This window comes from Cervus elaphus, chromosome 16 (assembly GCF_910594005.1).
Source record: "Cervus elaphus chromosome 16, mCerEla1.1, whole genome shotgun sequence".
In the NCBI taxonomy this organism is placed as follows: Eukaryota; Metazoa; Chordata; class Mammalia; order Artiodactyla; family Cervidae; genus Cervus; species Cervus elaphus.
In genome coordinates this window covers 26,230,696-26,256,397 of record NC_057830.1, presented here as the reverse complement: position 1 = coordinate 26,256,397, position 25,702 = coordinate 26,230,696, and the positions used below count along the sequence as shown (strand labels likewise).

At 56.9% G+C, this 25,702-nt stretch overlaps 1 protein-coding gene across 3 annotated transcripts in view; it reads left to right on the top strand.

Moving 5' to 3' along the window:
- Positions 1–19,834, top strand: part of PHF2 (PHD finger protein 2) — an 82,628-nt gene extending 62,794 nt beyond the window's left edge. For 2 of the 3 annotated variants that reach the window (XM_043927395.1, XM_043927397.1), the window contains exons 8-22: positions 393–480; positions 951–1,057; positions 2,639–2,730; positions 4,037–4,126; positions 4,737–5,096; positions 6,287–6,406; positions 6,841–6,959; positions 8,740–8,918; positions 9,065–9,135; positions 9,978–10,141; positions 14,396–14,670; positions 15,473–15,568; positions 16,087–16,196; positions 16,785–17,190; positions 17,843–19,834. In XM_043927395.1, the coding sequence (XP_043783330.1) occupies positions 393–480; positions 951–1,057; positions 2,639–2,730; positions 4,037–4,126; positions 4,737–5,096; positions 6,287–6,406; positions 6,841–6,959; positions 8,740–8,918; positions 9,065–9,135; positions 9,978–10,141; positions 14,396–14,670; positions 15,473–15,568; positions 16,087–16,196; positions 16,785–17,190; positions 17,843–17,931 (2,366 nt within the window). In that variant the 3' untranslated portion in view covers positions 17,932–19,834. The remainder of the gene's footprint in view (positions 1–392; positions 481–950; positions 1,058–2,638; positions 2,731–4,036; positions 4,127–4,736; positions 5,097–6,286; positions 6,407–6,840; positions 6,960–8,739; positions 8,919–9,064; positions 9,136–9,977; positions 10,142–14,395; positions 14,671–15,472; positions 15,569–16,086; positions 16,197–16,784; positions 17,191–17,842) is intronic. The other variant, XM_043927396.1, reaches the window with a different exon arrangement.
- The last annotated feature ends 5,868 nt before the right edge of the window (positions 19,835–25,702 follow it).

Below are 25,702 nucleotides of genomic sequence, written 5' to 3'. Positions count from 1 at the left end.
GTCTGGGGGGACAAACTCAGCTCTCCTGGGAGTTGTGGCAGCTCTGCCTGTCCGTCCGTCCTGCATGTGGAGATCAGGAATGCCAGGCAGCCCACCCCTGGGTTGGGCCTGAGCAAGTCTCCTGGGCTCCTGGGCCTGGGTTTCCCTGTCTATACCACACAGGGCTGGATAGAACAGACTGGGCCAGTTCGAACACAGGCTGTCCTGGGAGGGCACACCCACTCATTACATAGAAGCCAGGGCCAGAGCACCTGCCGGGGCCCCGGATGGATGGGGGCACAGAGGAAGGGCTGGCAGGAGCCGGAGCCCATGCTGGCTGGAGTCAGGCCAGGTATGCCACGAGCCTGGCATGAGAATGCTGTGAAGAGGTGGCCTCATCCCTGTCCCCGCAGGCTGGATTTACGCCACTCTGACGCCTGTGGACTGCCTGGCCTTCGCAGGACATTTCCTCCACAGCCTGAGTGTGGAGATGCAGATGAGGTAGGGCCACACCTGACTCCCAGGCTCCACCACGGTATGATGATACCTCCCCTGAGTCCTGGCTGGGCCCAGCCCATGGGTGACCCTCGGCATGGCTGTTTGCTTAGCCAGGTGTCTGCGTGGTGGGGAGGAAGGAGGAGATGAGCTGTGATCCTCCCAGGGCTCCTGAGTTGCCTGGTTGCCGGACAGCCTCAGGCCTGTAATAGACTTGGGGGGAACTAAAAGGCCAAGCCGCCTTCTCCTTGGGCACTGACCCAGAGCTCTAGAAGCCATGGCCCGTGGGGCTCACCTTCATGCCAAGTGGTCATCCTGAGGTGGTCCCCTGGTTCACCTTGCTATTAAGGCCCCGCAGGGAGGCCTGAGTGGGCATGGCTGCAGTGTAGCCTCTGGTTGTGGCGTGGGTTCACCTTCCTTTAGCATTACCTGCTCAGGGCTTCATACACTGAATAGTTCTTTGCTGTGGCTTCCAGAGCATACGAAGTGGAAAGAAGGTTGAAACTGGGCAGCCTGACTCAGTTTCCCAACTTCGAAACTGCCTGCTGGTACATGGGGAAGCACCTGCTGGAGGCATTCAAAAGTACGTCATCTCCCGGTCAGCGTCTTTGCCTGTGGCTGGGCAGTTTGCGGGCAGAGCTCAGGGATGCCGGAGAGTGGTCACAGTTCTGCCATCATGCAGCAGGGCGGCTGGGCCCTGGGGTACAGGCTGAGCGCTGCCCTCATGGGGCCTGAGCAGAAAGTCCCCGCAGCTCCCAGGCCTTGCTTTCCCTGTCTGTGTGCTATGGGGCTGGAGTGGGCTCTTGCCTGCAGAGTTGTCTGGTGTTGCAGAAGGAGCTCTGGCCACATGTTTCCAGACCTGGTGTGTGTTCTGCTAGGTCCCTGTGGCCCTGTGTGGTTACTGACAAGGCTCAGTTGGGACATCGAGAGGCCTGGGGTCTGCCTGGCTACCAGCCGAGGGACCCCAGTAGCATCCCTGCTGTACTGGGGGAGTGTGGATGCCAGAGTCCCCCGGGGAAGGCTGTGGGGTGGATGGGCTTTGCTGGGTCCCTGCCCTCCATGAACATGGCCCTGCCTCCTACGTCCTGCCAGCCCTGCCTTTGGGATCAGCTCCAGGTGGCCAGCTCCTGCTCAGGTCTCCAGACTTTCTGCAGCCATGTGAGGGATACAGGAGGAACATTTGCTTTCATGGAGAGCTTCCTTTTTCAGCAGCACCTGCCTTCCAGGAAGCTGCTGTTTTGTGTTCTGATAAGAGCCGCAAGTAGAGACCTTCTTATCAGGACTCCTTTGTACTTTGACTCTGATTTGAGATCAGAAAGCTGAAAATGGTTCTTAACCTGGGCTGGCTAGGTTTCAATGAAATTCATCCATCATTTTCTAAACTTCAGCCCTGTACTCCAGACAGAAGGAGTGCCCTGCTCTGGGGTTTCTTGCTGGGGAGATGGAACGGGGGTCGTGTGGGCAGAATCACACCCTGGGGACCTGGGGACAGCTTGACCTGGGTGACTGCTGACTAGCTGGGCCTTGCTGGGCTGCCCTCGCCTCTCTGCCCTGGGCCTTCCTCTGTGATGGGACTGACAGCTCAGCAGCCTCAGAGCCGAGAGGGCCCAGGCGTTTGCCACAGGCCAGACATGGTCCTCTGGTGGTGTCAGAGCTCAGGGCTGCTCCGCCTCCACGGTGAACTCTCTGCCTGAAGGGGGAACACTCTGTCCCTTCTGTTTGGGGGCAGCTCTGGCTCCCAAGGATGTGATTGAGGTGGTGCTTGCCTTGGGCTACCCCATTGGGAAGTGGGCCCACTGCCTCAGCTATGCAGGGGGCTGTGAGAGGGTGGGAATCAGAAAGCATCGGGGATGCTTGGTTTGGGGCATGACTGTGGTCCCTCACTGTTGCAGGCTGGGGACCAGTGGAGGGGGGAGCCAGCCCACCTGCCTGAGGGGCCTGGTGGGTGGACAATGGGAAGGCCAGGCCTGCCCCTTGCAGAGCATCTTAGATGGGCATCCCCTGGGTTCCAAGAGGAACCGTTGGCAGTTGGGCAGGTGGTGGTGGGCACATGCCTCTGAAAGGTCTGGCCCTGAATATCCCCTACCACCGGGGCTTTAAGTCACCTGCAGGTGGCAGGGGAAAGTGGGTACCCTCCTGAGCAAACCCGTCCGTCTTCCCCCAGGTTCTCACAAATCTGGGAAGCAGCTGCCCCCTCATTTAGTCCAAGGAGCTAAAATTCTCAATGGTGCTTTCAGATCATGGACGAGAAAGCAGGTAGGGAAGTGTGCTAGGTGTGACCCAGGGCAGAAGGGAGGGTGGCAGGCGGGGCGTCACCCCTCGGGCTTGTCCTTCCTTCAGTGGGAACTAGCATGTGAGGAGCAGGTGGGGGCTGCCTGGCCAGTCACATATCTGTTGGTGGGGGCAGATGAGGGAGAGGGCCCGCCACCTAGGGACCTGGCCTGAGGGGTGGGGCTGGGTGGCAGGGAGATTCAGTGAGAGGAAATGAGGTGGTAGAGACAGCGCTGTGTGGACCTTGAAGGCCAGGGAGTGGGGAGGACTTGGGTCAGTGACTGGCTGGAGGTTCACGTTCTGAAAAGGAGAGTGGAGATGTCCTCGTTGTCCCACTGACTGGTGCAGGCATCACCTCAGGGGCTGGCTTTGCCCCAGTGACTAGGACAGCCCCTTTGCCCTATGCCCCTCCATCCCCCCCACCCCCAACCACAGGAGCACTGCCCTGTGCCCCTCATGACTCCCTTGAAGCAGCATTTCTGGGTCCCCCCCACATTGAAAGCATTAGCACCCTCACTAGCATCCATGCAGTGGTTACTTCTTCTTAGGGAGACTCCAGAAAAGCAACTTCCAACTTCCCTTGGCATCCTGCCTGGATTGTTGGTACAGAGGGAGGGGAGAGGCCTGGTGAGGCTTGGGGCTCCCTGTCTACTGCCTTGGGAACCCCTGCCAGTCAGGGGTGCCAGCATAGTCTGAGCAGATCCCACCAGGCCCCCGGAAAGTCTTGAGGAAGTGGGGAGTCCAAGAGGGGAGCACTGTGCATCTCTCATGGGTGGGCTGAGTGGGGTGGGGCAGCAGGTACCCTCCTAGGGCCCTCCTTCGGTTTTCAAAGCCTGGAGTGGGACAGGGTGCCCCCGACTCACACCAGTTGTCTGGCCAGGTGAAGTGGCCTTCTGCCCAGGAAGAAGGGATGGCCTACATTCACATCACAGCTGGTAGTAGCACTGGGCACCCTCTCCCCTCTGGGACTTACTTGTCCATCTGTAAGAGTGGGATCATGGCAGAGCCTCCTCGTTGGCACAGTGTCTGGCTAGAGTGGGCTAACTCCCTTAGGGGCCCCAGCAGCCAGTCCATGCCTGTGACAGGGCCTTCCCCTCTGCCTGTCTGGGCAGCAGTGGTGCTGGAGGTCCTGGCTGGGTAAATGGGGGACAACCTGGAGGGACAGAGGGCATGAGTCAGGAACCACAGCAGCTGAGCCTCCTTGGGGCCCCTGTGAGTGGAGGGGGTGGTGGGCGTCTGTGCCCAGACTTGGCAGCTGACCCGCTGACCCTGTGCATGGGCTGTCCTGCAGGCTTTGGCAGAACATGAGGACGAGCTCCCAGAGCACTTCAAACCCTCGCAGCTCATCAAAGACCTTGCCAAAGAGATCCGGCTCAGTGAGGTAGGGCTCACCCTGGTGGCCTGCTGACCCCGTTGGAGGGATGTCTCTGCCTGTCTTCCCTGGTCATCCTGTGAGGGTCGGCCACGTGAGAGGCAGCCCCTCCTCCAGCCCTCTGGGGCAGGGTCGCCTGCACGATGACGCTGAATCCTAGGCCCTGGGGGCAGACTCGCAGTCTCCTGGTGGGATCCTCGGGAATGAGAGAGTGTGGGGACGTTTGTGCAGCCCCCTGTGGGGTGGGGAATGACTCTGCAGCAAGGACTACTTCAGCCCCTTGAGACCCAGCTTGTGCGAGCTTGTCCAGCCCCCAGCCTCCCCGTGCCTTAGGCTGGGACAGCAGTCCCCACCAAGGAGGTAGAGGGGTCAAGTGGCTGCTGATGTGGATGGTGTGAGACAGGTGTGGAATTGTCATATGGATGGTATAGATGGTGTGACTGTGTTCATAGATGGTGTAGGTGGGTGTGAGCTTGTGATACAGATGGTGTAGGATACATGTGAGCGTGTTACCAGTGATGCAGACAGATGCCCCTTTTCTGCCTGTTTCCCATGGCCTGGGGCTGTGAGACCCTCCTAGCAGGGCACTCTTGGTCACTTCTCCCTGTCCTTTTCCCAGAATGCCTCCAAGGCCTCCCGACCTGAAGTGACTGCGGCTGTCTCCTCAGACGAGGTCTGTTTTGGGGACCGGGAAAAAGAGGAGCCCCCATCCCCCATTGAGGCCAGCCCCCCACGGTCCTTCCTGGAGAAAGTGTCCAAAAAAAAGACTCCCAAAACCGTGAAGATGCCCAAGCCATCCAAAGTTCCCAAGCCCCCCAAGCCCCCCAAGCCTCCCAAATCACTGAAGCTGAAGGATGGGAGCAAGAAGAAAGGGAAGAAGTGCAGGGGCTCAGCGTCACCCACCATCCCCAACCTGGACCTGTTGGAGGCCCACACCAAGGAGGCACTGACCAAGATCGAGCCTCCTAAGAAGGGCAAGGTGGGTGGTCTTGCCCTCCCTACCTGTAGTCAGTGGGCCTGCAGACACCTCTGGGGGGCAGGCCTGTGGACTGGTGCTGGACCTGCTGTGTCCTTGTGCTGGAGACCCAGGGCAGCTTGGTATAGTGGGCAACTGGGGAGAGACCCTCATGATAAAGGCAGCGGAGTCTGTCCTGGGTCAGGGTGGTACCATTAAGGGTCACCTGGGGGGACAAGCCAACTGAGTCTTCCCTGGGGCCCAGACATTGGCTGAAACCTAAAGGTGGGTGAGGCACCCAGTGGAGGGCAATGGGGAGGCAGAAATGGAGGTGGTGATGGGGCCAGGCTTCCTTGGGGCCCTGAGCCTCTGTGACAGTAAGAGAAGCAGGCCTGGCCCTGAAGACCCGTCAATGTGAGTAGAGGGTCTTAGGTATGGACGTTGGGGACTATGAGTCTCTGAAAGCAGGCCATACTGAATGATTCCTGCTAGTGGGAGATCATTACCCAATGTTTCAGGGCTTAAGTGGGACACATTGGTTTTCCTTTTCTCAATGCAAAGAGGGTAGATGAATGTATGAATTAATAGATGGGTGGGTGGATGGAAAGAACAGGGAGGAAGGAAAGGTAGGAGGAGGAAGAGTGGTTGAATGAATGGGTGGGTGAATGGCTTATGAGTGGGTGAGTGGATGGATGAATGGTTGGTGAATGAATGAGTGGATGGGTGGGTGGATGGTTGGATGGTGGGGGTGGATGGGTGGGTGGGTGGGTGGATGGTGGGTGGGTGGGTGGATAGTGGATAGTGGATGGTGGGTGGTGGATAGGTGGATAGTGGATGGTGGATAATTGGATGGGTGGGTGGATGGATGGATGGTGTGGATGGATGGGTGGGTGGGTGGATATGTGGATAATGGTGGGTGGGTGGATAGGTGCATAGTGGATGGTGGGTGGGTGGATAGATGGATGGTGGGTGGGTGGATAGGTGGATAGTGGATGGTGAGTGGTAGATGGATGGTGGATAATTGGATGGGTGGGCAGATGGATGGATGGCTAGTTGGATACGTGGTTGGGTATATTGATGGATGGATGAACTGATGTATGTAGGCCAGCAGGAGGTGGGGACTCTGTGCTGTGAGGTTCTCACTTTGCACTGTAGCCTGATGAACCCTGCTGCCCTCCCATGTCTGCTACTAGATCATGGCTAGTATTTTCTAGGCCACAAAGAATGTCCTGAGTGTGCCCAACAAGGAGGTGGTTAGCACGCAGAATGACGTGGAGCGGCTGGAAATCCGAGAGCAAACTAAGAGCAAGTCAGAGGCCAAGTGGAAGTACAAGGTGAGGGGGGTGTGTGTGCAGGTGTGCTGGTGAGTGCGTCTAACCCCAGGGAGGGCTGTGTTAGTGAAAGAGGGTGGTGTGTGATGCAGCTGTGGGCTCGGTGGTGTGTGCTTGTAGGATATGTCAGGTGTGTGCTGTGAAGGTCTTTGAGGGTCTGGACATGCACCTAGCCTCCTGGAGCCACCTTCTGAGGGTTGGTGAGGACACGTCTTAGCCTAAGAAGATGGACAGTGTTGCCCTTAATGGCCTGCCCTGGTTCAAGCTGGCAATCCCTGGAGCTGGTCAGCATCCGAGGGCAGTTCCTGTGGACCTGGGGCTGCGTGGGCATGGGTCCTCAGGTGACATGTCAGAGGGAGGAGGCTGGCCTGTCCTGCTGCCTCTGCCCACTGGTCACCTGCATGGGGTTCAGGGACGGTCCTGGGTTTGCTTTGCAGAACAGCAAACCCGACTCCCTGCTGAAGATGGAGGAAGAGCAGAAGCTGGAGAAGTCTCCTCTGTCAGGGAACAAGGACACCAAGTTCTCCTTCTCCTTCTCCAACAAGAAACTGCTTGGGTACGTGAGTGCTTGTGCCAGGAGGGGCTGGTTGTACACTTACCACATGTCGCACACACATACCCTGAGCGTCCCCTCTCCACATCACACACACACATGCCCTGCTTGTGCCCACCTCACACACACACACACACTCTCCTGGAGGACTCTGCAGGTGAGCCCTTGTCCTGAGCTAGAGGATGTGGCCAGGCACACCCCTCATGAGGGTCTCACCAGGCTGACCCCTTTCCTGCTTCCTAAACCAAAGAGCTCAGGTAGGTAGGCATGGAGCAGTGGTGTGTGCGGCAAGGAGGGGAGGGTATGATTGGGCAGATATTATCTAAGTGCTGTCCTGGGCTGTCACAGAGGACATGCTAGGGGTCAGGATCTCGGCCTAGGAGTCCAGAGGCCAGTGGGGAGAGGCTGGTGTGAGCCCAATACTGTCAAATCCACCTGAAATGATGGCTGTGATTGGGGCCATAGAAGAAGGATCTGTGGGGCCTGGGGTGCTATGGAGTCCTTGGTTGCCCAAGGGAATCGGTGGGAGGGCTTCCTGGAGGAGACTGCCCTAAGCTGAGAGGTGGGGTACCCAGCCTGGGTGTGTCTAGGTGTGTGAGCTGGTGTGTTTAGGTCCCAGACTGTATAAGGGATCTTGGTCGGCTGACCAGTGTGGTGGGCTGGCCAGATCGGAGGTGGGTGGACCAGGAACCCCGTGCCCACTGAGAAGCCCCTCGCTGGCCTTGGTCTGACAGTTGTATGCTGAATCCAAAGTGCAGTGTGGGTGCCTGACAAACAGGAGGTAGACACATCCCAGTGGGAATGGGGCCACTTTACGCCTGTGGAGCTGTTTTCTCCTCTGCAAAATGGGAGAAGGCCATTTTCAGGTGGTGTGGGACAGAGCTGTCAGTGTCTGGTGGTCTTGCAGAGCCCGGCACAGGTGGGCCTATTTTTCCCAAGAGCTCATGGCAGTGTGCCAAGGCCTCTTGGCAAGCAGATGGGTTGGATCTGTTGCCATGACTTCATGGCCCTGGGCATGTCCTTGATTTATCTGAAGCTCAGCTGGTGGGTGCCGGGGAGCTTTTGACGGCCTTAACTGTATGACTGACTGACCGTGCTAGAGCTTAGAAATGGAAGGGAGAGAAGGAGACATGACTCTATAACCATGTGTGTACATGGGGATGTGTGTGTACACGTGTATGTGTGTTGCATGATGTAGCTCATGCCCACACCCAGTAGGGCTCACTGCCAGCTGTCCTTGGTGTTTCCATGGTTGGGAATCAGATCTGTACCCATTGGGAATTGCAGACGCCTGTGCCCTGCACAAGTGTGCACTTATGCCCTCAGCTGACCCCGGGGGCAGCAGCTGGAGCATCGAACTCTCCTCGTTTGCAGTAGCCCTGTAGCCCCAGGATTTGTTATGTTGTTCCTACACCTCAGCCCTGAAATTATTTTTCCATAATAACTGTGTGAATAAAAAACCCAGGCCGGTTGGCACTGGCTGTGTCTGACTCTGAGCTTGTATCAGGCCCCAGAGCAGACTGACAGAAGTCTGTGCTCATCCAGCGGCTAGGATTGGGGAGCAGTTAGGGGCACAACCTCACACAGCCTGAGGAAGGGCCAGGCTATCCCGGGGGTTGTGTGCTATCCTTGCTGGGGTCATGGCGTTGGAGAGGAGTCTGTGGGGTTGGGAGGGGCCCAGCCCTTACTGTTGGTCTTCCAAGGCCTGTTGAGGGGTGGAGTGCTGGGGACACTGGCCTGGCTGTGCAGATGCCCACTGACCGACCCTTTTATTCCACCCCAGCTCCAAGGCCATCAAGCCGCAGCCTGGCCCAGGGGTGTTCGGGGCCTTGCAGAACTTCAAGGAGGACAAGCCTCAGCCGGTGCGGGATGAGTATGAATATGTGTCGGATGATGGGGAGCTCAAGATTGACGAATTCCCTATTAGGAGGAAGAAAAATGCTCCAAAGAGGGACTTATCCTGTGAGTTGGGGGGACACAGGGAGGGAGCAGGCCCAGCCCTGTAGGGTCCATCTCGGGCATGTGGAGTGGACGTTGGATGTAGCTGGACTAGGGTCCCCCTCTGCCCCTCTAAAGTTGCCATTGACTCCCATCTGCTCTGCTTTCAGTCTTACTGGACAAGAAGGAGCCGCTGCCCACGCCTGTTACGAAGCCAAAGCTGGACTCGGCGCTCTACAAGGTAAGCAATTGCCTTCTGGGACACTGGTCACAGGAGTGAGCGAGACAGCTATCCCTGCGTCTGGCTGTTCTTGAGGCAGTGGCCCGCCTACCACTTGGTGGGACATCTCTGACTGAGCTTTCTGGGTGGAGCGTGGAGGGGAACATTTTCCTGGGGAGGCTGGCTGGGCTCCAGATGTGGGACTGTGAGCCCTGGGGCCCTGTGCAAAGGGGCAAAAGCAAAGTCGGGACTTGCAGAAGGTCTCTAGGTGTCTGGTGCTGCGCTCCTCAGTCAGATCCACGAGTTTCCTTGATGTTTGAGGATGGTGGTACAGAGGGTAGCAGGCCAGGCTGCTGGGGGTTGGTTATGGGGGTTACGTTATGGGGGAGGTATGGGGGTTACGTTAGATAACCCCCAAGGCCGTGCATGTCCAGCCCAGGATGTGGTGGCCATCTCCCAGAAAGCCAAGTTCCAGGAAGACGGGTGATACCCTACCTGCAGAGCCCAGGGTGTCCCTGCGGAGCCACCGGCCAGGGGCTGTTAACTGGTGTCCTTCAGGTGCAGGGTCACCCGCCTGATCCCTGTCCAACCACAGCAGCTCCTCTTGTATCTGTGCTCAGTACTGGGGCTCTCACATAAGGTTCTGTAAGCCAGGGCTCATTTGGGAAAGTGGTGCAGGTGGGGCACCAGGCTCCCAGCGCAAAGCTCTGGCGCCCACGCTCTGCAGTATGTGTCTGGTCAGTCAGCCTCCCGGTGCTCAGCACAAGGACAAGCTCTTTAAAAACCTGTTTTTCTCACTGGCGTGAAAGAGTCCCTATCTCTACCCCCAAGCCCTTTTCTGACTGGCTGCTCTGTCCCTGCAGCAGAGCGATGACTCCTCTGATGAGGGCTCACTGCACATAGACACGGACACCAAGCCCGCCCGCAATGCCAAAGTGAAGAAGGACAGCGGGGGTTCAGCCGCGGGCATCCTGGACCTGCTTCAGGCCAGCGAGGAGGTTGGCGCACTCGAGTACAACCCCAACAGGTAGGCCTGGTGCCCTTGGGGAACTGGGGGGAGTGGGTGCTTCCATGGAGTTGGGCCAAACAGGACTCCATCAGCCCACGTGCTGGAGGCTGGACAGTCGGAGTGGGACGCCTGCCTGGCAGAGGTGGTGCCAGGTGGCCAGGGAGGTGAGCGGGGGCTGGCTATGTAGGTCCTTCGTGTTGCAGAGCTCCTGTGTGAGGACTGTGGGGCCACCATACCTGTGGGAGCCTGCGGGGAAGCAGGGCCAGGCTGGGTACCTGGAGGGTATTGGGGTGTTTCCAGACTGGGACGTCCAGCTGTCTCTGCCTCATCATTTCCCAAATGTCATAAAAATGACCTAAGAAAATTCCACGGTGTGTGCCCGGTGTCAGGGTAAAGAGCATTCATGGGCCTCTCTGGGACCCCAAGCTGGCTTCCCTGCAGAGCCATCATCTGCAGCAAGGGAGATGATGGCTTCAGAGCTTGGGATGTGAGAGCCCACTCCCTGAGAAGGGGCTGGATCAGCCAGGGTCCCAGGCTCCCACCCCAACTGGGAGTATGTGGGAGCTAAGCCAGGCTGCTGTTGAGACCTGTTTGAGTCCACATGTGTGGCCTCAGGCCCCACTCACTGCTGGTGTATATGCTGCCCTTTCCCAGAGGCCCTGAGCTTCCAGGCGATCAGAAAGGCCAGGACATGTGTGTGCTCAGCTCAGGTGGTCCTCCCTGCCTAGGCCTACCCAGTTTCAGTCCTTTGATTTGAGAGAAATGGATTAATTCTCATGGGGTTTTGCATTGGATGGGATGCCATGGGGCTTGTTTTTCTCATGATTGTTGTCATTTAGTCGCTCAGTCATATCTGACTCTTTGTGACCCCATGGACTGTAGCCCAGCAGGCTCCTCTGTCCATGGGATTTCCCAGGCAAGAATACTGGAGTGGTTTGCCATTTCCTTCTCCAGGGGATCTTCCCAACCCAGGTATTGAACCCAAGTCTCCTGCCTTGTAGGTGGGTTCTTTACCACTGGGCCTCCAGGGAAGCCCCTTTTTTCAGGATGGTCCCAGTTAAATTCCCTTTTGGTCCCAATTGGCTCTTGTTTTCAAGCATCATGGGGCATTTTTTTCCCCCACATGGAATTTCTACAAGTACCACAGACAGACAACCAAGGGATGGAGGCCTGTGCCCCCTGCAGCCTCCCCATCCTGGAGATGTCTGCCACCATGGTGAGGGCTGGCTCCCTTCCTAGTTCTTGAGTCATCAGGAGATTCCTGCTGCATCGATGGGGAAACTGAGGCTGAGAGAGCTCAGGTGGCTTGCTCAAGGCCACACAGCTAGGAGGCAGCAGATAGGATTAGAAGCTCCATTTGCTAATGATGGAGCCCAAGCCTGGGGTTCCTGGAAGGCTGACCATGCTAGACGGTGTCATCCAGCCAGGGCGGGGTGAGTTGGCCTGAGGGAGGCAGGGCTTACATGGTCTGCTTGGCATTTGTTTGGTCCTCCAGATCTGCCTTTCAGCCCATGCTACCAGGATTGAGGTCGGAGGGCTACCTGAGCTGGTGGAGGCACATGTCAGCCCCATCTCAGACAGCGGGGCTGCAGCAGGAGGATTAGGGCTTGATTGAAAAGTGTTCTTCCTAAATCAAATGGTTGTATTCTCTTTCACGGATTACCATTTTTTGTGCAGTGTTATGCTCACAGATAGCCATAGGCGCCTTCTCTCATGGGAGTGGAGTATGGTTGGAGGCTTCTACAGAGCTGCGGGGGTACAGATTTCCTGTTCAGCATGAAGTAGTTTCTGTAGATAAAGCAGACCCAATCCCCTCAACTGCAGAGATGCCCTGGTGGTGGTGGCAGGAGGGACCCTGGCCTGGGACCCCTTTGCCGGGAGGAGAAGCCTGGCTGTGAGCCCCCTTCTGCTGGAGGGGGCTGGCACCTGGGCTGGCCCTGCACCTCTTCAGAGGTGCTTATTTTCTGGGAATGCTCTGGCTAGCTGGCACCTCAGTGACTGAATGACGCTCACCCAGGTCCCCTGTGAGCTCCATGGAGAGCTCCCGCCAAAACCGGATGAGGGCAGATGAGGCTGGTGCCAGAATTCTGCCTGGAGCTGGGACACAGGGCCTGCAGCTTGGGCTCCTGACGGAGCCTGGGCATGGCCTGTTGGGAGAGGGTGGCCAGTCTGTGGATGCACTGTGAACTGATCTGTATGTACACACGTGTGTACTCACACACGCCTGCATGTGCCTGCCGGGGCTGGCCTCCTTGGCTGCCGCAGGCAGTTCCTTTCCCAAGTCTCCCATTTGGAGTGTAGGTCAGTGTTTGATGGTCCATTTGCTCTGTTTTAAGTATTTGCTTTTTTGGAAAAAAACAGCTGAAGAAAATGGAGGAAAATATGTTAATTTCTTGTGGATGGTTTGCTGAGTGTTTACCGCCAGGGGGAAAGGAGAGGATTTTGGTATGATAATTGGAGGATTAAGGTATTATTTTCCATGCACACTGGTTAGACTTTGCTCCTTGATTCGCTGGCCCACGTGGCCAGTCTGCAGCCCTGGGCTCCAAGGCCCCTCCCTCTCAGTTGCAGCTGAGCTGGGCTGGGACCACGACGTCCAGATGGCCCAGGCAGGCGGCTGGCTTCCATGCTGGCTCCCGGAGGACCCTCGTGGTGGGTGTCCTGGCCCCCACCCTCCCATCCCTGCAGGAAGTCTGGCGTTTGTCCAGGCCATGAGGCTGGGTGAGGATGCCTGAGACCTTCAGGGCCTCACCCGCAGAGCACTGGAGAGCCTGGTGCGGAGCGTGGGGGGCCATCTATCAGCTCTTGCTGGCTCTCATACTTGGCCGGGGGTGGGGGTCTGTCCTGCTCAGAAAGCATCAGTGATGATGGTGTAGCAATGATACTGCCATTACCAAACGACATGTGCTCCTGACTGGGTCCGGGCATCCCTTTGCCCTCATGGCACGGGATAGTGGGGGTTGGGAGGACACTGGGGCAGGTGGAAGGCCTGGTGGAGGGCTCCTAACTCTCCACAGCGGTCTGATCATACTTGATTTTTCCCACTGTTTGTGGCTTTGGAACCATAATCCATCCGCTTCTAGCAAAAGCCCAAAACACTGCGGTCCAGTATGTCTCCGGCGGGGCTGGGGGAAGTGGTATTCATGGAGTACTGCCCAGAGAGGCGCCCGCCCGTCGCTGCCTCCTGGCTTAGGGCAGAGTCCCTGGCCTGGAGCCAGCAGTACCCCTCGCAGGACGACTTTTGTCCAAGCTTGTCTTGGTGGGCCCCCAGGAACACAGGGGACCACCTTCTGTGTCTGTGCTTCCTGGGGCCAGCTCCATCTCCCTGCACCCTCCAACCTCAGTCTTGGGAACCTTATGTCTGAGCAGGGATTTCTTCTCATTTTAATGTCTTACTAGAGATACTTCAAACACTTCTTGGAAGTGGGGGAGGGGGCGGAGACCAGGGTGGTTCTGTGGGGACACTTTTGGGCGCTGCTTTTGTGTTCTGGCAGCCCTGTGGGTGTGTCCATCCCCCGGGGGCACATGAGACAGGCTGGAGGGGGCCTGAGTGTCACACATGCAGGACGGGCCCGCTGCTGGGCCTCCGGGGCCTCCTGGGTCTGTGACCAGGGAGAAAGCCAAGCGGTGCCCCATTCCAGGCCCTGCTTCCTCAGGAACCAGGGGGCAATGAGAGGTATAGCCAGGCTCTCCAGAGGCTGGGGTGGGCTGTCCTGACCCAGGTGGACAAATGTCTGGGGTGATGAAGGGTGAGGGTGTGGGTGCAGGTGAAAAGACGGTGTGGGTCACCAGGGGAGATCGAGTGCCATGGGAGGGAGAGGCCTGAGCCGCCCCATCTCAGGTGCTGGATGAGATGTGGGGGAAGCACCCATGACTGGGGCTTAGTGCAGGAGCCCATGGTGGGCTCAGGGGTGCACAGAGAATGGAAGAGGGAGAGGGAGGTGGCCTGGGCCCCTGGGGGGAATCTGCTTCATGATAGGAGAGATCAGGAGTACCTCTGTCAGCCACGGTCCATCTGTCTGCCCCTCCCTCGACCCCTCCCTCCACTTCCCCTCCCTCTTTTCTCTATGTATGCCCCTCTCTGTCCCAAGGCCTCCAGCCCTCCCTTCTATGTTGGGGGGGTGGGGGGCAGAGGGTAGAGGAAGCGGGTAGCTGGTACTTTCCATGGGGAAATCATCAGCCGCCTCCGTCCTCCCCCCATGCCCTCTGCTGGCCGCTGAGTGGGAGGATGTGTGGGCCGTGGGCTGAGTGCCTGTCTCTCTGTGCCTCCAGCCAGCCCCCCGCCTCCCCCAGCACACAGGAAGCCATTCAGGGAATGCTGTCCATGGCCAACCTGCAGGCTTCCGACTCCTGCCTGCAGACCACGTGGGGTGCTGGCCAGGCCAAGGGCAGCTCGCTGGCCGCCCATGGCGCCCGGAAGAACGGGGCTGGTGGGAAGAGCGCAGGCAAGCGGTTGCTGAAGAGGGCGGCCAAGAACAGTGTGGATCTGGATGATTATGAGGAGGAGCAGGACCACCTGGATGCCTGCTTCAAGGACTCGGACTACGGTGAGCGTGCCTGTCCTGGGGGCTGGGAGCCAGACCTTCTTGCAGATGTAATCCACAGACCTTAGACGTTTCCCTTTAGAAGCATGCAACTCAGTGGTGCTTGGTGTATTCAGGGGGATGGATGTGCCGCTGTCAGCACCCCCAATTGGAGAACACTTCATCAAAGGAAACCCTGCCCTGTGCCCATTAAGAGTCAATATGCCTCCCCTGATTTACGCTGATTTATGCCAACGCATAGATTTTCCTCATCTGGATGTGTCATGTGAACACAATTGCACAGTACTTGGTCTTTGGTGCCTGGCTTCTTTCATTAGCATACTCTTTTTTTTTTTTTAACTTACAGTAACACATTATTTATTTATGCATTTTTTTTGGCTGCGCTGGTCCTCATTGGTGCATGTGGGCTCTCTCGAGTTGCGGTGAGCGGGGTCTACTCTTCTTGTGGTGCACGGGCTTCTCACTGTGGTGGCTTCTCTTGTCGTGGAGCACAGGCACACAGGTTTCAGTACTTGCCACACGCAAGCTCAATAGTTGCCGTGTGTGGGCTCTAGCGTGTGCAGGCTTTGTTAGTTGCTCCCCAGCATGTGAAACATTCTTCCTGGACCCCAAGGGTGCCTGGGCTGAATGATTTCAGAGGCCAGCTGTGCCTATGCACGGGGCAGCCACTCCGGGAGGGCTGGTGCTATGGAGCGTGCAGACAGCCCCGGGGGATGCCGGTCACAAGGTCTGCCAGCAGCCTGCAGCACCCATCCTCCTGGGGCCATACCAGCAGCTCAGTCCTTCCTCCTCTTTCCCCCTCTAGTTTACCCCTCCCTGGAGTCAGATGAGGACAGTCCTGTTTTCAAGTCCCGGTCCAAGAAGAGGAAAGGCTCGGATGACGCCCCCTATAGCCCGACAGGTAGCGCTGGGGGCTGGGAGGGGAGCTCCGTCCACACGGAATGCCAACAGTCGTGTTGCACACCCACTGGCTCTGTGGCTCAGACAGGGTGTCTGTTGCCTGTAGGAGCCCGATTGGGGTTCCACTTCAGTCCCGGGACCTCAGCCAAGTGCTCTCTCAAACATTCAAAGGCGCCCCGGCTCCTGCCGGGGGGCAGTGCAGTGTCCCTGGGGTGCGCTGGCCCTTGGCCTTGGTTCTCATCAACGAGAAACACTGGGAGGGTCCCGTGTGCCCCTGGCCCCTATCATGGCAGCCAACAGAGTGAGGTCTGGTTCCCCTAACACGCTCCCTTCCTGACCCCTCCCTTCCTGCTGGTGTAGGGCAACCAACCCCACATGAAGTTGGGGCTCTTGCTGACCTTCCCCAAAATGTGACTTGTCCCTGGGCTTCAGGGGCAGATGAGGGCAAGGCTGGGAGATCCGGGAGGGCGCTCAGGTGCTGGGTGGCGACTCGAGGCAGGCTGACCTTCTTTCCTGCAGCGCGGGTCGGCCCATCGGTGCCAAGGCAAGACAGGCCTGTGCGTGAGGGGACCAGAGTGGCCTCCATTGAGACTGGGCTGGCAGCTGCTGCAGCCAAACTGTCCCAGCAGGTGAGGAGAGCGTCCCCGCCTGGGCTTAGGCTCCCCCCGATGCCTTTGTGCCCCCCACTGTCATGCACGGGGATCACCCAGACTGGGGCTGTCACAGCCTTGGGGACATTTGGGTATTGCTGACCCTGGTTCCTTCAGGTTCCCAGGTCCACGCTAGTGGGAAGCAGAGAAGCTGAGAACTGGTGTCAGATGCCCCATGGCAGCTCACAGTGGGGTGGCGGGGAATGGGGGGTTAGGGAGATGGGGGAGGGGGCCCATACTGCATGTCCACCAGTAGGTAAGCTCAGATTGGGCATGAGTGCTGATGCCATGTCCTGCACGTCCCCATGTCCAGAACGGCCTGCCTCACAGAGTGGGGCCTGGTGGCCTCTCCACAGACCCCCGTACTGTTCTGGGGGGCTGGTGGTGGCTGGAGGTGGGCTCGGGCATGGTCCAACCCTTTCTGCTCCTGCAGTGCTGCCTTGCTTAGCTCCATGGGAGAAGACTTGTCCACAGTAGACCAGGCTGCTCCCAGGCTGCAGGCTGCTCCCCAGGGTCTGAGGTCTGGCCAGCCCTGTGGGGTGACACATCTGCATGCTTTGTTCAAAGGAGGAGCAGAAAAGCAAAAAGAAAAAGAACACCAAAAGGAAGCTGGCTCCCAACACCACCTCCCCCTCTGCCTCCGCCTCTGCCGGCACCACCTCGGCCAGCACCACCTCGGCCAGCACCACCTCGGCCTCCACCACCTCGGCCTCCACCACCTCGGCCTCCACCACCCCGGCCTCCACCACCCCAGCCTCCACCAGCACTGCCAGCAGCCAGGCCTCACAGGAGGGCAGCTCACCCGAGCCCCCGCCAGAGTCCCACAGCAGCAGCCTGGTCGACCACGAGTACACAGCAGCCGGCACCTTCGCTGGGGCCCAAGCCGGCCGTGCCTCTCAGCCCATGGCCCCTGGGGTCTTCCTCACGCAGAGGAGGCCCTCCTCATCATCCCCCAACAACACCGCTGCCAAAGGTACCTTGCTTGTCGACCCTGAGTGGCCTGTGAGTGACCACAGGTCTCTGTCCCTGCAGCCATGGGTTTCTGGGGCCAGGCCCTCAGTCAGTGTGTGAGAGAAATGGCTCCTTTCAAGACGTGAGACCTCTGGTTACTCACCAGGGGGGTTCTGGGTACCTTGGAGCTAGGTCCATTCCTTTAGACTACCAGGGCCTTGGCTTTGGGTCCTGGCCTGGAGACAGTGTGGGTGATGGTTTGCTGAGGGTTCACTGGGAGTGGCCTAAGGTGGCCCAGGCTCCTCCGTGTGATTTAGGGGTGGAACAGCTGGCTGGGTCCTGTGGTATCCCCACTGTCACCCCAGGCCCGCTGCGCCCTGGCCGTGAGCCCCAGCCAGCCATGGACATGGGGAATGTGGCTGTAGGTAGCCCTAACGCCATCCCTAGACTGTCCCTGCTGCACATGCCATGCCCTAGCCCCTTGTCGACATGGCCGCTGAGTGGGGCATCTTGTGGACAGTTGATGGTTTTGGAGGGATGCAGAGCTCCCTGTCCTTGGGCATCGCACGCCCATCTTACAGAAAGGGTGTGGGCTCAGTGAGGGATTACAGACCCGCATCCCATGTGCTGCTCCTCTCACTTACCTGTCTTTTTTGTGTCTCCACCTCCCCCAGGAAAACGTACAAAAAAGGGCATGGCCACTGCCAAACAGAGGCTGGGGAAAATTTTGAAAATTCATCGGAATGGAAAACTGCTCCTTTAAAGTTTGGAAAGCCAGGATCCTTCTGCTCCACTCAGGACCCCCGGAGCCCCGCTAGAACATCAGCCCCCAGGAGGGTGGCCTTGCTGCCTCACCCAGGGAGGGCCTGGCCTCCTCCCAGCAACCACCCCCCTCACATGAGCATCTGTTGCTTCAGCAGGCGGAGCTCGCCAACGTGGATGGACAGACGTCCTTTCTCAAGTCGCTTAGAGTGACCAGTTCCCGAAACATGGCCCCGCCCATTTGAGGACCATTCCAGTTTCAGGACAGCCTCCAGGCATCCCCGAGCATGGGTGTGATTGCAGGGCCTCTGCAGCCCTGCTGGGAGCATGAGTCCTTCAAGGAAGGAGGAGTGAGCCAATGCTCACCAGGCCCAGAGTCTGAGCTGGCCACAGACTGGTAGCCTCCAGAGGCTTAAAAAAAGGCAAAGAACACTAGAGAGGAAGAGGAGGAGAAATCGGGGTGTGTGTGTGCCCCCCTTCTCTTCCCAAGTGATTCTCAGACAAGTCCAGAGAGTGTTCGGTCCGGTTAGGAGAGGAGCCTCTGTGCTCCCCGGATAGTGGGTGGTGGGCCGGATGGTGGGTGTTGTGCCCTGAATGTCTAGGGCATTTCTTGGGGCCGGCTGGGGCTGGCAGCAGGGTCGGTGTGTCAGTGGGGGCGAACTGGAGCCATCATGGGGTCCCTGGGGAAGGGCTCGGGCCCAGCCACAGTGTGGCACCCCGGGGGCCCAGGCTAAGCCACGTGGGTGGGCCTCATCCAGCCTGACCATCTATACTCCGAGAAGCACTTCCCAGCCAAAGCACTCCGCCATGTGCCTGGTGGGGCAGGTGGTGGCCGGGTGGCCCAAGGACTTGGGGGCCAGGCACTTCTATCTTGTCACTTGTTGACGTTTGGTGTCGAGTGCATGGGTGGCTCCTGGACCACGTGTCTGCCCATCGACACGGAGGGGCTGGATTTGTTTCTCAGGCAATCCTGTATTTTAATTTTAGATGTATTTCCTGAAGCATATTTTTCATAGAATGTAGCGTGTAAATAGCTTTTTAAATAACTTCTTTTTTATAAGAGTAAAAGTATCTTTAGGAATTTCTTTCTATAGAGTCCTTCATTAACATTTATACGAGTTTTTTGCCGAGTATGATGAACAGTTGGGTTTCCGATGCTTTTCCTTTTCCTTCTTTCTTTGTATTATTATGGTTATTATTATTATTTTTTCTTTTAGGAACTAAGGTATTGCCTGAAAAACAAGTGATGTTTGTGCAGCCTTATATCTGTCTTTACAGAAGCAAACAGTACACAAAAGATCTATTTCAGACACATTTGAAGAGGAATCTTCAACTTGAATACCAGCTCTTTCTTTCCTTCTTGTTGATGAAGGGGGTGGGGGTACAGTTATTTTACTAGCACCTTGTGAAGTGTTTCTGTGTTTTGTGATGCTGTAATTTATTAATGTTTGTAGCTTTTTATATTTGTACATTTCTTATGAGCTTTGTTTATATGCCCATCCCTGGGTGTTCTGTCCATGAGGAGAGGCAGCTTCGTGTGGGCCTTGCCATTCTTGCTCATCCTGTTTGGGGGACACAGCCCCAGGGCCCAGAGGCTGGAAGGGGCGAGCCTCACGGGGCCCTGACTATTCTGACTCAGCGTTTTGAAGGTTTCCTTTCCTGTCCTTGTTGAACATTTATATAATCTAACCTGGCCATCAAGCTGTTCTCTCTCTTCCTCTCTTTTATTTTTTTAATTTTATTATTATTATTTTGGCAACATGTACATTTCTAACAAAGTTTATTGTGGCTATTAAAGTGTTTTATTTCCCAATTCATATTACTCTTGTATCGAGTCCATGAGGTCTAAGGTAACTTAGATCAAAGTTTTAAAAGAGTAAAAATATTTCCGGTTTTGTACAGAACCATGTCTTTGTCGTTTCTGCCTCGTTCGCTGTTGTCCACTCTGCAGTGAAGATGGTGGGGGTCTCGGACACTGGGGAGAGGAGTGGACCAGTGTGGTGGGCTGGGTTTGAGGGTGGGCAGTCAGGCCAGGCCCCCTAGCCAGGCCCAGGCCCTGCCTGCCAGCATTCCCCATGGAAAGCCCTTGGGTTGCCCATAGGGCATATGTACTGTCCTGTACCCCAAAGCTACAGCACCCTGAGCCAGCCTGTAGGAGCAGGCAGAAGAGACCCTCGGTCAGCGTGGGCAGCCTTTGAGACCCTGGCGATACCAGCCCCAGCGCCAAGCATCCTCAGGTGCCTATACATTCTGTGTCTCAGTGTTCACAGGCATGCAGTTTAGTGAGTCCAGTGACAGGCACCCGAGAGTGTGTGCAGGATTTCAGTCTAAATCTGATGTTATTTACAACGGATGAACAAAAGCAGACTTCCCCCTCCCCCCAATCCCACCCTAACAGATGCACAGTGAAGGGCACAGTGCCCTTCAAAGATTAGGGAGAAAGAGCAGCTAGCCAGAGGGGACCGCCACAGAGGAGACCTTGGGCTCACACAGGGGCTGCCCCAGCTGCCTGGCATCTCAGACTTTGCTGGGCCCTGGGATGCAGTGTTCAGCTGCACAGCCTGAATCCGCTCTGCTGGACACCACAACTGTGGCCTCTGCACACCCCCAGGTTGGGCACTCACCCTGTCTGGCAGCTCTCCTATCCCTGCCCAGATCCAGCCAGATTTTGTCCTATGGCTCCCCAAGAGGTCCCCACACCCTCATCCCATAGCCGCTGAGAGACCATGCTGAGCCCTGGGCTGTTCTGAGCATCCTGCCCGCCCCCAGGACTGGCTCTGGCTGCCCAGCCTCTGAGTTGGAGTCCTTGAGGCTGAGTTATCTGGGTGCTCCTTGGGCCTCCCTACCCCAGCATGGCTGTGGGGATTGTGTCTTCAGAGGGCCACCTGAGACCTGGGGCCCTGGGCTTGGGGAGGGCTCCCAGAAGGTGCCCAGAGTCTCTTCCCTGGCCCTAGGCCCTGTCCTGGGCTGTACCCACATCGTCCTGGGGCAGCCTGGCCTGGTTTTGCCCTGGGCCCTCGCTGTGACCCCAGCAGTCCACATGTCCAGGAATGACTGTAGGCGGACCCAGGCTGTGCTTTTCTCGGTATGCCTGTAGCGGGGGCAGCAAGGGGCCTGTGTTGCTCCATGCTTGGTGCTGACTGGCCCTGCTGGGGTCTTCTCATCTCCATGCAAGGCCACTGAGAAAGCTCCCTGCCTGGCCCCACGGACCCAACCCCTCACTTGACAGATAAACTAAGGCTCAGACTGAAGCCCTCCGTGGATGAGACTTGAGTGCCCCGGGATCGTCCCTTGCTCAATCATTATTTCTCAACCTCCTGGCAACAGGTGGCTGGCCATGTAGGTGGAACACCACCATCGTATCAAGGCAGCTCCAGGGGGCCACAGGATACTGGAAGCAGGGTCCTGGAGAGCCATCTGACCAGCAACAAACTTCTCAAAAGGAAAAGTAAAAGGTTGCGTGTTAAGCCTCTGAGATGCTGGAGCTGTTTGTTTGTTATTGCAGGCTGCCCTGGCTCTGCCTGAGACTCGCGAGTGGCTGGTGTCCTGTGCACTGAACATGGCATAAATAACAAATTGCCTCAACTCAACTTACAAATTTGAGCTGAATTTTGCAGTCATTTTCCTGAGCACCTATTGAGTTCCAGGCTTCATGTTGAGAAACTTACAGAGGCTTCATCAGGGTCGATTTTGCCAAGGGGAAATTTTGCCTCACCTGGGACTCACAGTCACCTGCTCCCTTGTGCAGTAGGACAGTCTGTGATGAGACATCCATGGTGTCGTCTTACACTCCAGGTGAAAGAAGGGAGTTTGGGAGGTTCCCTGGAGCAGCCCATGAGATGAAAATGTCTTCAGCAACACAAGCAAAGGCCTCAGGGCAGGTGACCAGACCTCAGGGTGATCAGATGGTGGGAGGTGGGGCAGCAGCTGGCTCAGAGCCGCGGAGGGTGTCCACACAGTAGGGATGTGGCAGGCCCTGCAGGGGAGCAAGCAGCCTGCTGCAGGAGGCTGAGGAAAAGGGGATTACTTTCCACCTGGGCTCCTGTCCCCCTAGGGTCCCGCTCCTTTTAGGGCTCCCTCCCCTTCTGACATCTCCCCCCGCCACCCCACTCTACCCTTGTGCCCATCAGGCACATGTTACCATTGTTCAAGTGGAAAGGGAGCTCAGCACCACCAGCAGCCCAATCTGCTTTGCATGGTCCTGCCTAGATGCTCAGCCTTAAACCCACCCAGGGCCAGTCCCCAAACTTGCAGGAAAGGGTCCCGTGTGGTGCCTTGGGGCAATACTGAGAGTGACCACCAGGGGGCAGGGGAGGGCCAGGAACGACCTGTCCTCCAGCGACAGCAACGTGAATTCATTTAGTGCTAGGTGTCCTTCAGGCAAGACCCTGGGGCTGATGGCGGAAGGGACTGATGTGGGCAAACAGAAGTTACCAGCATGCTGTGAGGGTTGGGAGGGAGATGATAATAATCGGTTCACCTTGGTCCTGAACTATTTAAGCGCTGGATGTGCCGGGGCCTGTTTAAGTATCTGGTATATATTATTAGCACATTCACGCCTCACAACTGTCCTCTGACGAAGGTCCTACAATTGTCTCTGTCTCACCAAGGGGGACGCTGAGGTACAGGCTCACAGCTGGTGGAGCTAGGGTGCAAGTCAAGTCCAGGGAGGACAGTTACAGGGCCCCTGAGCTTATGAGAGACACCCTGCTGCAGACTCCCCAAGATGGCAGGAGAAAGAGCTGTGCCAGAGGAGAAAGGAGCGACTGTTCAAAGGCCCCGAGGTGGGGACAAGGGGAAGTCCCATCTCTGAGGATGGATGGAGTAGAGGATGAGCAGAGGGGAGGGGACAGAAATCAGGCAGGGCAGCAGTTTTCTTGCCTGACTCTCTGCTCCATCACAGGGGTCTCCCCCTTTCCCAGTCTGCACAGAGACCTTCAAATCCCCCCTCCCCAAACCCCATGTTCCCCTCTGGACCCAGCCCACCCTCCCTCTGTGCACAGCCCTGAACAAGGAGCCCTCTTTGCAGATGAGGACCCTGAGGCAGGTCTTCTGTTGGACATGTGGCTACCGGGGGTCTCTGCTTCCTTGCCCATGGTTCTGGGAGGCTGCACAGTGTGTGGGAGAAAGAGTGAAGAGTGCTTACCATCCAAGGTTTAAAGAAAAAGATGCTGCTGATATAAAACTTACGACTGTGTTCCCAGCCCTGTGGGGAAAAAACCCCTTAGCAGTAAGGATAATGGTACATAAAATTCATGTCAAAGACATTAGATGCTGGTGCTGAATTCCATGGGTTTCATGTTGTGATTATGCTGCCAGTGTGGTACACTTTCCTGAGTGCCTACTGTGTGCTGGACAGAATGCCATGCAGTTTCCCAATACTAACCGCTTACCACAGCCCCCCTACACCTCAGGTTTGGGTCCTGGGGCTGGGAGGCCTTTCTGAGAGGTGACCTTTGGGCAGAGCCCAGAGATCGTGGGGGAAGAGTGCCAAGGCCAAGTGAACAGTAGAGCAAAGGCCCAGGGACAGGATCAGGCTTTGTGAGGAACCGTGGGGATGGTGTGAGTGGAGAGCTTGGCAGGGCCTGGGTTCCAGCAAGGCTTCTTCTGCCCCAGTCCTTGGTCCAGGTTGTGTCCTCTGCCATGAGTGGCTGTATTTCTGACCCAAGGAGCCCATGGAAGACCTCACCTCGCCTGGCTGTGGAAACTTGGGGCTGGCTTCAGCTTCTTCATCTTGAGTGACCGATATCTCAAACCCACACAGAAATTCCATGGGGCCGACTTCTCCCTATGGGTCACCATTCCCACCTGGCCCTTTGCTGGAGCACACTCCTGTCTTCCACCTGCCTGACCCGGCAGCCTGTTGGCTGTGTTGTCTCAGGCAGGTCACTTCCCCTCTCTGGGCCTCTTCTTCCATCAGCCTTCCTGATGATGAGGAGAGGGATGAAGCCGGAAGCTGGAGATAAAGGGGTGGAATGTCCCCACCTGGTCTCCCCCAGATCTTCTCTGCTATGGCCTGCAGACAACTGCCCACTCAGGAGGGAAGCTGCAACAGGACAGAAGACACAGCCAGGCCTCAGGTGGCCAGGCCTGGCCCGAGAGGTCTGCCAATGGACAGGCCATGCACACCCCGACTTGCAGAGGTGTGTGGAGCAGAGGCTGCGCCCTGGGCTGGCTGTGAACCCAGGTGGTTGTGTCGATGCTCAATTAAATGTTTGCTCACTTCCAGCTTGCAGTCTCCTTCCCATACTTTGGAGTGGATCCTTGCTTCTCACGACTCAGGGTTTTGCGTCCCCAGAGTGCTTTGGATGGAGGGACGCCGGGCGGGGCTGCGGAGCTGAGGAAGGGTGGTGGTGGGAGGGGTGCTCTGTGGGCTGTCGGGCAGCCTGACAAATGGGCTCCCTCCTTAGCCGCTAGCCCGCCTTTCCCAGGCCGAGTCCCATCGGCTGCCTCATCCAAACATCCCAGGGGATGCCACCTCGGCAGAAAAATGATGCTGTTCCATTAACATCTGACACGGATTTGCAGGCCCCAAACAGACGAGCGTGCATGTAAACACCCGGCCTAGCTGGGCCCTCGCCCGGCTCAAAGCGGGATCCTCGTAATTAATTGTCCGCCTGCCGGCCCACCGGCCTGAACCCACACTCCAGCCAGTGTTATTTCAATCCCTCCTGCCACCCCCGCTCCCAAGCTGCATTCACCAAACGGCGGCTGTGCTGGAGCTTGTAGGAAGGAGAATGGAGATGGCCTTGGCGCTGCAGGCCTCGGCTTCCTCCCTGCAAAATAGAGGCGTCGTCCTCGCCTCCGCGACGGTCAGGGGAATGGGGCCCCTGTGCCTGGCTCATGTTGGGCCAGAGCACCCGCACACCCACAGGCACGCTGCCTCGGCTGCCTGGCCCGAGTGGATCAGGTGCTAAGCGAGCAGCTTCCACAGGTCAATGGGGTCTCCCACGCCCCGGATGTACACTCAACGCGCCTGGCATTGCCGCTTATCTTTTCTCCTCATTTTGACTGATTTAGTAAGTATGTAAAACTACATGTGTTACAACATGTGATTTTTTTACCCTGAAGAGGGCGGATTTTTGTAGACTGCTGTTCTAGAATGTGGTCTCCAATCAGTCTGTATAGGTACACCACAAATACTTCTGCTTTTCAAAGAGAAATAGCGTATGAATGGGCTACACATTTTGTAGAGTAAGCTTTGGTCTGCCACATTTATCTTTCCTTCCTTTTTTGGTTCACTTCTCTTAGAGTTTAGGAAAACTGCATGATTTTGCCTGTCATGGGGTCTCAGGGACTCCTTGCTCTGCACCTGCAGCTGATGGAGATGCCACCTCTAGGAGCTGCAACATGGGGGCAGATATTTTACCTCTGATGGAGTCATAGGGATAAACCAATGCCAGGCTCACAGATAGGTTCCTGCAATGTGTTCTGAGGTCAGTATCTTCGCTCAAGTGTCATTTACTTCACCTCTAAATCTGGGGGAAAACCCAGTCTTATTTTCTTATCCTTTTCTTTTTGGACCACCTAACTGTGATCCGCTGTGGTGAACTGTAATGACCAAGAGTTAAGATCCTGAGTCTATCCTCCATCGACATACAGGCATTTGTGACCCATATCACATAGAAGGTTATTGGTGGCTTTCTCTCAGTGGCTGCGGATTAAGCCCTGGAAAGTTTATTGGTGTCTGTTCTCTGCTCTTTCCACGGGGTTACCAGGAGAAGTGTCAGGGTTAGGAGATGTGTGTGTGTGTGTGTGTGTGTGTGTGTGTG